This window comes from Doryrhamphus excisus, chromosome 19 (assembly GCF_030265055.1).
Source record: "Doryrhamphus excisus isolate RoL2022-K1 chromosome 19, RoL_Dexc_1.0, whole genome shotgun sequence".
Classification (NCBI taxonomy): Eukaryota; Metazoa; Chordata; class Actinopteri; order Syngnathiformes; family Syngnathidae; genus Doryrhamphus; species Doryrhamphus excisus.
This window is the reverse complement of record NC_080484.1, coordinates 14,035,701-14,045,172: the sequence shown is the minus strand read 5'-3', so window position 1 is coordinate 14,045,172 and position 9,472 is coordinate 14,035,701. Positions and strand designations below refer to the sequence as shown.

Genomic DNA, 9,472 nt, shown 5'->3' with positions numbered 1-9,472 from the left:
GCCTAATTAGCCCATTCAGCGTGTTGTTCTTCCGATGACGGCAATTCATCAAGTCGGTCGCTCTCATCATCCTGGCGCACCCGGATGCGCACCGGATGGCAACCTGATGTCAGCGTTTTTTTTACAGGGGGGCGTCATCTGCCATGCAACAAGTGGCCATCTGTGTGGTTTGGTGGAAACGTCCGTGAAAGTATTCACAGTGTTGACTTGGAACCCCCCCGCCCCCTCTTCCCGTGTTCACACACACAGCGTCTTGAGATGGCTTACCAGGCTCTTAATCTGTCCTCTGAGTGACATCAGCCTCTCCCTGCACCCCCCGTGGCCATGATCCTTAGCAAGGCAACCTCTGAAAGTGCAGGTGGGCGGGTGCCAGTAGGTGGGAGGGGGGTCCCGGGGGAACTTGTTTAGAGACGGTGACCCACATCAACAGCGGAAAGACTCATCGAGCTAGGCCACTCGGGAGAGAGAGGACATTGGCAACCATGGCAACAAGTATGGCGGAAGGGGACACGGAGGAGCTGGTGGACCCCGGTTTGGGGATGGATGACGACCCGGGGGCCCAAGTGGTCCTCGTGAGGGCCTCCCTGAAGGAGGGCTATCACAGCGACTCCCTGCTGGCGCCTGATGGCGACTCCATGACAGGTATGGCTTCATTTCTCATGAGGGGGCAGGGACCAGAATGGGTCCCGGGGTGAGCTTTCATGGGGTGCAGATTTTTGGGTGTACTATTGTGAGATATTTTATGAAATTTTCTTGGAAAATAGCTTTTTGGAACAAATATAGTGTAGAGAATGTTTTTAGTGCGTATAGTCAGTATTTTGGCAATGGAGCATGTACTTTTGTACTACCTTTCGGGGGCCAAGTATCAGAAAAGACTAACGAGATGCTTTGTGCAAACCACATCCAACCTAGATGAACGTCTAGAATATATTCATGATATATTCAGCAGTATGAAAGCTAACATAACGAAGTTTGCACTTCAATGGGGCCCAGGTTGCTATTTAGCTGGTGACTTGAAGGTGACATTTCTGCGTCTTAAAGCAGCACAGTGAAGGTAGCAGCAGCTGGAAAGGTAAGAGCCCCCTCCCCCCCTTCCAGACATACTGTAATATACTAGTGTGGTCATATGTGAAGGATTGCAGGAGCACATGCTGTTCCTTCATTTTGTGAAAGCAGAAAAAAAACCACATTTTACTAAAATGCAAAAAATGTTTCTGGAATGGTGCATGTCTTTTTAAAGGTGTATTTACATGAATATTTGCATGAAAGGCATCCGCCGAGAGGCTGTTCTTTGTGCATCTGAGTTGAGCTTTGGGCTGCTAATTCCCTTTTACAGGAGTGGGATTATGTGCTATTCTAAATCCCAATCCCCATATGGAGTGTGTGTGTGTGTGTGTGCGTGTGTGTGTGTGTGTGTGCATGCACATGGATGATGTCACGGCCGGGACGAAGGGACAAACAGGAAATCAAACATGGCAGATTGACGACATGGCCTGGCCAAGCCATACCGGTTAGCATTCTCATTATGAAATATGGGACATTTTCTGGAAAAATAAGGGAAATTCTGATTTTCCACAAGAATTTCGAGGAAAAACATGGCAACTATTAAGATACGAATACGATAAAATACGATAAAATATGAAAACTGGAGGGTGGTTTATAGATGCTGCTTTATGCACAAGTTTAACATTTTTTAATGCATTTCATCCAAGCAAAACATTTCAATGGTTGCAGCTGCCGGGGTTCTGCAATGACGTCAGCCTCCCTCTGAGCTCCTCGAGCTCTCTCTGGTGGACAGAGGCAGCATTGCACAGCTTTGGCAGGAATAACCAACGAAATGCTTTGTTGGGATGAAATGCATTATGGGACAATGAGTTTCACTTTTCATTTTAAAGCGATATTGTATATTTCTTAGCTACCTTTAGATTGTTAAGTGGCTGTGTGATGATTTGAGCATTCTTTGTAAGATGATGGGTGAGACTATCATATGGAGTAATGACCTCCTGCTATCTCCAATGTGTTGATAAGATCATCATAGTGATAGCGGTGAGTCTATAAAGTAAAGGTGAGTAAAATACCGAGCCAAGAACGCCGTTGGATGCTAGTTCCAACGTGGGTGCATCATAACTTATCTCCTTGATCCACATGCTCCACACCGTCAAGATCTTCAGTAGACATGATGGCACATAGAAGATGTAGAAGACCTTGTTGCTCCGCCCATTTCCTCTCATTCTCCATTTCTGTCAGGGACATGAGGCTTACGGGCCAGGGCAAGGGGGCGGGGTCAAAGAGGCTCAGTCTGGGGGATTATCATTGTACTCTCCACACACACACACACACACACACGCAATTTAGGCTGATTTGGATGACTGCTGAGGTTTTAAGCGAGGACTTTAATCATTCCCATCAGCGCATCCAAGTCTTGGTCAGGCAGTCGCCGTGGAAACGAGCAGGCTGGAGACAAAAAAAAGTTTGTCCGCTCGGGATATGAGATCTTAGTGGAGGACAGGCAGATGGAGGGAGAGTGGGCCTATCTGAGCGGATCCAGAGGAGGAGGGAGGAGGACGGAGAGGATGTGCTGGCGGGAGGAGAGGAAGAGGAGGAAGAAGGTGGCGGAGGAAGGCCCCGCCAGCCTGCAGAGACACCTGGACAACTCATCATCGGTGTCCAGCGGCTCGTACGGTACCAGAACCTTTATCGAACACCACGGTGGGACCTTTGTTTACCATCGGCTGAGTCCAGCTGTGCCCTGACCTCGTTTGCTTTAGACTGACTGGCATGCATGGACAGGGAGGGGGGGTTGTAGAGCTTAGACTTTATTCTCATAAAATAGTGCTTTTGTGATGGTTTGCTTTGCTTGCCCCAGGAGATATCATATATATATATATATCATATATAAAAAAAATATATATATATAATAATGCTGGGTTTTGATTGACGCAGTCATTTAATAATGTGCTTATTTGGGCAAAGGAGTTGAAATACACTAGAGATATTGTTTCTATTTATCGTTGAATTAACTAAAATGGAGTTTAGCATGCTAGCATGTTAGCATGCTAGCTTCATTGATTCATTCATTCATTTTCTACCGCTTTTCCTCACGAGGGTCGCGGGGGGTGCTGGAGCCTATCCCAGCTGTCTTCGGGCGAGAGGCGGGGTACACCCTGGACTGGTGGCCAGCCAATCACAGGGCACATATAGACAAACAACCATTCACACTCACATTCATACCTATGGACAATTTGGAGTCGCCAATTAACCTAGCATGTTTTTGGAATGTGGGAGGAAACCGGAGTACCCGGAGAAAACCCACGCATGCACGGGGAGAACATGCAAACTCCACACAGAGATGGCCGAGGGTGGGGATTGAACCCTGGTCTCCTAGCTGTGAGGTCTGCGCGCTAACCACGAGACCGCCGTGCCGCCGCTAGCTTCATTGACCACTCCAAATTGTCAATAAGTATGAATGTGAGTGTGAATGGTTGTTTGTCTATATGTGCACTCTGATTGGCCGGCCACCAGCCCGCCTCTTGCGCCAAGACAGCTGGGATAGGCTCCAGCATACCCCCCCACCCTAGTAAGGCTAAGCGGCATAGAAAATGTATGGACTAAAATATGAAATAGTAGGGCTATCACGTGACGATACAGGAGAACAAGTCGAGCCAAGATACACTCCTCTGCACTGCGTGTGTACGCAAGCGGCCCCACCTCCGCCCGCCCACATTGAGTGACATTAGGGCTCACTCCGTTCATGCCGTTGTTCTGTGGATCACAGAGTGAACCCTCTTCCTGCCAGTTTGATTGTGTGATGAATTCATTTATTCATCATCATCATCATCCTAGGCCTAGTGCCCCCCCCAAAAAAAAAATCTTGTGACACCCCTACTAAATGGAAATAGAACAATAATAAAAGAAAAATAGAAATATTGTAATATCAAGTAAAAAAACTGTGATTATTTTTAATTAATATTTAAAATATTTGCTTGATGCAGCGTTATTTTATTTTTTATTCTTGTGATTGTATGTGTCACTCACCAAGAAGGAATGTGGTTTTGGCCCGCAGCTGTGGACACAAACTGCCGACATGCCCTTGAGCAAGGCAGTAATAGCCAAAAGCATGAATGGATTAATAATGAAGGACTGTTATTTCTGCCACACGTCTTGCTTTGGTTTGCGTTAATAGTACAGGGCTACCCGATGTCAGCACATAAATCCCTAACCTTGACACAAACAAGCTAGAATTTACTAGACCTCTATATGGTCTAACGAGGCGTGACGCAACAACCATCCACTCCCGCCTCCCCACAGATGGTCGCAGTTCGGCGGCGAGCAACCTGGACGTGGCGGATCGGCTGACCTACCTGGAGCAGAGGATGCAGATGCAGGAGGACGAGATCCAGCTGCTGAAGATGACCCTGGCCGATGTCCTCAAGAGGCTCAACATCTCCGAGGAGCAGCAGGCCGCCACCGCCGCTGCCGCCGGGGGGAGGAGGATGCCGGGCGCTAAAGGTCAGCCAAGATCTGTGTTAGCAACGTGATTATTATTGACACCTTCATTTTCTTCCTGTGAAGAATAGCTACTATTACCTTCTTGTCCTGCTATCGGAGGAGGACTAATTGATCTTTGATCCGCGTCCGCTCTAATTAACTGATCTTTTACTGAACAATGGGGGTTGTTTTAACACGTGATTGCTTTATTGTTATTAGTAAATGCTGCTTATTAAGCTTGATGTGATTTTTCTCTTAAATCTACTCGACACAGCAAACAATCACACTTTAAGGCAGGGGTCTCAAACTGAATTTACTTGGGGGCCACTGGAGCTAGGGTCTGGGCGAGACTGGGCCGCATCAGGTTTTCCAAAAAAAAAAATATATATATATATTTATTAAAAATCAGAAAAATGAATAAACTTTGCTTTGGTTTCCATTTTCTACAATACAAGCTCAATACAAACATTCCACTGTTCTCAAATATCTTACTTTTTATTTTTCTACACAAAATAAGATGAAAAATAAATAAACAAATTAAAAATAAAGAAAGAAAATCAATCAATCAGTAATAAATAAATATAACAATAATAATAAAACAGCAAATAATAAAAACTTAAGAAACCACATATAGTTGGTGGGTAGACAAATTATTATTTTTCAGATTAAAATGAACAAAGCATTATTAGAGCCCTGTAGACATGACAAAACACGACTATAGTCACATTTATACTCTTTTTATTTACAACATATTGCGCAACTGCAATATATCTTGAGACACATGCTAACTCGCAAACTAGAGCGCTAGCAACTAACGGTAGCCTTCAAGTTATTTCCTTTAAACTTAAATAGCCAAAAACTTACCACTTCCACACGGATAGGGAGGATAACTATTAACAGTTATTTAACCTTTAACATGAACATGAATCAAACGTAATAATTTTTTCTGGGTACATGATACCATACAGCATCCATATCAAACTTGCGCGGGCCGCACTAACGTTAAACTTTCATATCAAGGCGGGGGCTTCAAACTAGTGTCCTGTGGGCCACATTTGGCCCGCGGGCCGCGTGTTTGAGACCCCTGCTTTAAGGGGAGAATGATACTAATAATAGATAATAATTAAGAAAATGGGCCGTCCATTAGCTAATTGTAATTATATGCGCTCATTCTCACAAAAGAATAATTCAACTAATGTGACTCATGGCCTCATGGGGGTTAGAGTCCATCCGTGTGGAAGGTCTTCCTAATGTGTCTATCCCATTTCGGTAACGTGTTTTATTATCCCCAATAAATACTGTAATAAATAATGTAATGTTTTTCTTCTCACAACCGAAATGATGCCGATAACTTTTATATTTAGTTAGATTTAAGTGTAGTTTGTACACACCTGGAGGTAAGAAGAACAGGAACAAATTAGGATGTGAGCAAGTGTACTTGTTGAGTTCCAATGAAACATCATGACATTAATGCTACCAGGTGATACAGAGTATAGAGGGGGAGAAGCCACCTGCTGCGGCCCAGCAAGGTGCACTGTATTTGGGCACATGCTCCGAGCAGCCCCGTGGCTGATAAGATTTCTCTGCGCTCCATGGGTTTTTCCCTCTCATTTGGTACTATGTACTTCCTGTTAAAGGGAATGTCTGTTTACAAGTGAGCTCAGGGAGCGTTACAACAGGCTGTTAGGAGCGCTTGATTTGCTCACCTGCACACTATGAGTAATCTCACCTCCTTGGAGCTTTTTAAAATGATTATGGTTATCGGAGCTGTTGTTAATGTTGTCAGATTAATCGGTATGACATCATAATTCCCTCTTTATCGGTCAATGTTAAAGCGCATTACAATAACTATGCAATGGTGTACCCCCAGGGAGGCCGTTGTCGCTGGCTCTACCCTCCAGACCCCCCATGGCGGCCTCCACCGCCGCCAGCTTGAGGAAGAGCTCCACGCTGCCCTCCAGCGCCACGGGCAGGAACTACAGCCCTACGCCTTCTCGCAGGTGCAAACGCCTACTATTCATTCATTCATTCATTCGTGCTTTTTCCTCACAAGGGTCGCGGGGGTGCTGGAGCCTATCCCAGCTGTCTTTGGGCGAGAGGCGGGGTGGACTGGACTGGTGTTCAGCCAATCACAGGGCACATATAGACAAACAACCATTCACACTCACATTCATACCTAAGTACCTATGGACAATTTGGAGTGGCCAATTAACCTAGCATGTTTTTGGAATGTGGGAGGAAACCGGAGTACCCGGAGAAAACCCACGCATGCACAGGGAGAACATGCAAACTCCACACAGAGATGGCCAAGGGTGGAATCGAACCCTGGTCCTCCTAGCTGTTAGGTGTGCGCGCTAACCACTGGACCGTCGTGCCGCCCAGTTACACGATTTTATTCTTGACTTACTTGCTTCTTTCTTCTTCTTTCCAGTGGCGTCAGGAGCCCAGCGGGAAGCGTGAAGGACAGTCCTTGTAAGACCCCCAAAACACGGCCATGCTCATCAGCTTCCACCTGTAAAACAGCCAATGAAGGGTGAGAACATTTATCCTACATATGCTATCATTCCTACAACATAACTGTAATAGCATTATACGTATTAGGTTTAAAGGGAAATATCAGTGGTTCCAGTACGGTGCTTTGCAGAACACCACTGGTTTTGAAGAGCAGCTGCCACTTTGTCAGCGTCATCTATTGAACTATTTTTCTTGTCATGTTCCCAATAGGAGCAGCAGGTCCAGGGAAGGATCGGTAACTTTAGGTTAGCCAATTTCTTTAACAAGCGTATGTAAACCTACCAAGGAGGCTGCCATGTTGAACACTTAACCAATCTTTTTCTACATTCCTACGATGCAGGGACAAGGCGAGTGACAAACTGCAAAGGTAGGGTTCACCACTGACGACATGCTAGTACTTCATCGCTGACTCCGTATTAGAGTGTTACAGCCGTGTTACTCGCCCCCATTGGGATCGTTCCCAAAAGAATTCATGAATAAATGAATGCTGTTTGGTGGTTAGTCAAAACATCTTGAAATACAAGTGACATATAACATGGTGGTCACTAAAACATGAGACATTCCCTTACATAACATGACCAAGTCATGAAGTCTTCATAGACTTCATAGAGTGAATAAAAGTTCTCCTCATCAAGTGTGGAAGTGGGATGTTTTTGGCTTCTTACATTTCAAATAAATAAATTTAAGGCTAACTGATTAGCTCACTTCCCAGCCCTCTCAAGTCCCTACGGCATAAGCATTGCGCAATGTGATGCAAACAATGAATAATAGGAGTGTAAAGGTGACTATAGGGGTGTTATATCATGTCTACACGCTCTAGTGATGCTAAAAAGCCTATTTGGGAAGTCATAAACAGGTTTTATTTGCTCTCACTACGAAAGTATTCAATTTATTAACATTGAATTGAAATCAAAACATTGAAAGCGGAATTTAATTTAGCGTAGTCGGGTGTGGAACCAGTTAACCGCTATAAACGAGGGACTACTGTAAATGATAAACTAGAAATTTTATTACTTTAACCACATTACAGAAATGTTCACTTGTCATTTTAGACCTCTGCCGCCACTTAAAAAGTAACAGAAATAAAACAATACAATAACAGCATAAATATATTATATAAAAGAATATATAATATATATATAAATAATATCTTTTAAAAAATTACAAAAATATTACATAAAATTAACACATAAGGTAATGGGATTCATTCTGTGTGTGTGTGACAAATTACTACTACTACTATTACTACAAAAAATAATTAGAGTGGTAATAAAAACAATAATAACATGGCTAAAAAACCAGCACATACATTTTTTTTTATTCTACTTATTTTGATAAAGCATTTGACCTTTGAACCCTCCAGACAAATGATGATGGAGGTTTCATTCTTCATCCTATTTTTTTCAAATTGTGTTTGAGTCTCGTCTGTGTGTCCATCCTTCATTCATTCATTCATTCATCTCACCGTGACTTCTTTGCCTCTCCCCTTCCGCCCCGCCCCCCGCCGCCATCGCCTTTCGCCCTCCTCACCTCATGCCACCACTTCACTTAGTGACTATGCAGATCTATCTGAGCCCCCACGCAAGAAAGACTGGGTCTTCTGAGTCTTCGACCGCGTCCGCCCCCAGTGTGCCTGCCGGTGGCGGCGGGCCAGGTCATCCTCAAGCGAGGGGTGGAGCCACCACAGAGGCGCGGAGGAAGAGCCCGTCCTTCACTTTGAACCTGCAGAAGACCACCACTAACGTCAGCAACAATAAGAATACACAACAGGACGCTGCTAACTTCACAGGTCCACTCAAGTCGCCCAGTCACTACTTTCAGATTTGTTACTGAGGAAGCAAAACATTCATCTTCTTTAATATCATCTAATATCTCATCTCTATTAAAAAGCTAAAACTCCTTTCTTGGACAACATTTGGCCATCTATTGAATTCAGTTACTTTAGACATCTTTCATGTTTCCTGCTTATTTGTTGTTTGTTATTGCTTTTTTATCAAGTGTGTGTGTGTTTTTGCACTGTTTAACTTGCTGTTCTGTAGTAGAACTTCCACATTATGCATTTGCTAACACACAGTACTGTACTATACGTACTAGAATGTAAGGTTAAGTAGGGATGAATAAACTAACCGTGCTGTGATGTCAAATGTCGCTTTTGTTTTATCAGAGGGAAGGTTTCCTGTCCGAATTCAGGTAGAAAACAATCCTCCTTCACAGATAACCACCTCTTGCTGACACATAGTGCATTACTTACTGATGAAAAATGCCCTGATGACTAAGGTGAACAAAATGAATAAAGTCTGCGGTGTTTATTTTCTCCGATGCCATAAAAAAGTGCAGTTGAGCATCATTACGTTGGCCTTGGAACATGATTTACTGTAATAGTCATTGTATTTATGCTTAAGCCTGATAAATGTCATACATTATGATCATGTGATTTAGGACAGAACTTTGGCGTCCTCTTGTGGTTATG

At 44.0% G+C, this 9,472-nt stretch overlaps 1 protein-coding gene across 3 annotated transcripts; it reads left to right on the top strand.

Moving 5' to 3' along the window:
- Positions 1-187: 187 nt before the first annotated feature.
- Positions 188-9,146, top strand: LOC131107574 (echinoderm microtubule-associated protein-like 1). Of its 3 annotated transcripts, none has more exons than XM_058057737.1 (7): positions 188-642; positions 4,309-4,509; positions 6,359-6,488; positions 6,920-7,021; positions 7,213-7,247; positions 7,343-7,369; positions 8,555-9,146. In XM_058057737.1, the coding sequence occupies exons 1-7, from the start codon at positions 483-485 to the stop codon at positions 8,833-8,835; spliced, it is 936 nt and encodes a 311-aa protein (XP_057913720.1). In that variant the 5' UTR covers positions 188-482; the 3' UTR covers positions 8,836-9,146. The 3 variants fall into 3 exon arrangements, with proteins under 3 accessions (XP_057913720.1, XP_057913718.1, XP_057913719.1); XM_058057735.1 differs by lacking the exon at positions 188-642 and adding an exon at positions 655-2,709; XM_058057736.1 differs by lacking the exon at positions 188-642 and adding an exon at positions 657-2,682.
- The last annotated feature ends 326 nt before the right edge of the window (positions 9,147-9,472 follow it).

Bases quoted from the DNA above. Each gene is read 5' to 3' on its own strand.
- LOC131107574 (XM_058057735.1), top strand. From the start codon at position 2,514: ATGGAGGGAGAGTGGGCCTATCTGAGCGGATCCAGAGGAGGAGGGAGG. The intron at 4,510-6,358 runs GTCAGCCAAGAT...GTGTACCCCCAG, and splicing joins GAGGATGCCGGGCGCTAAAG to GGAGGCCGTTGTCGCTGGCT. The intron at 7,022-7,212 runs GTGAGAACATTT...TGTTCCCAATAG, and splicing joins TGTAAAACAGCCAATGAAGG to GAGCAGCAGGTCCAGGGAAG.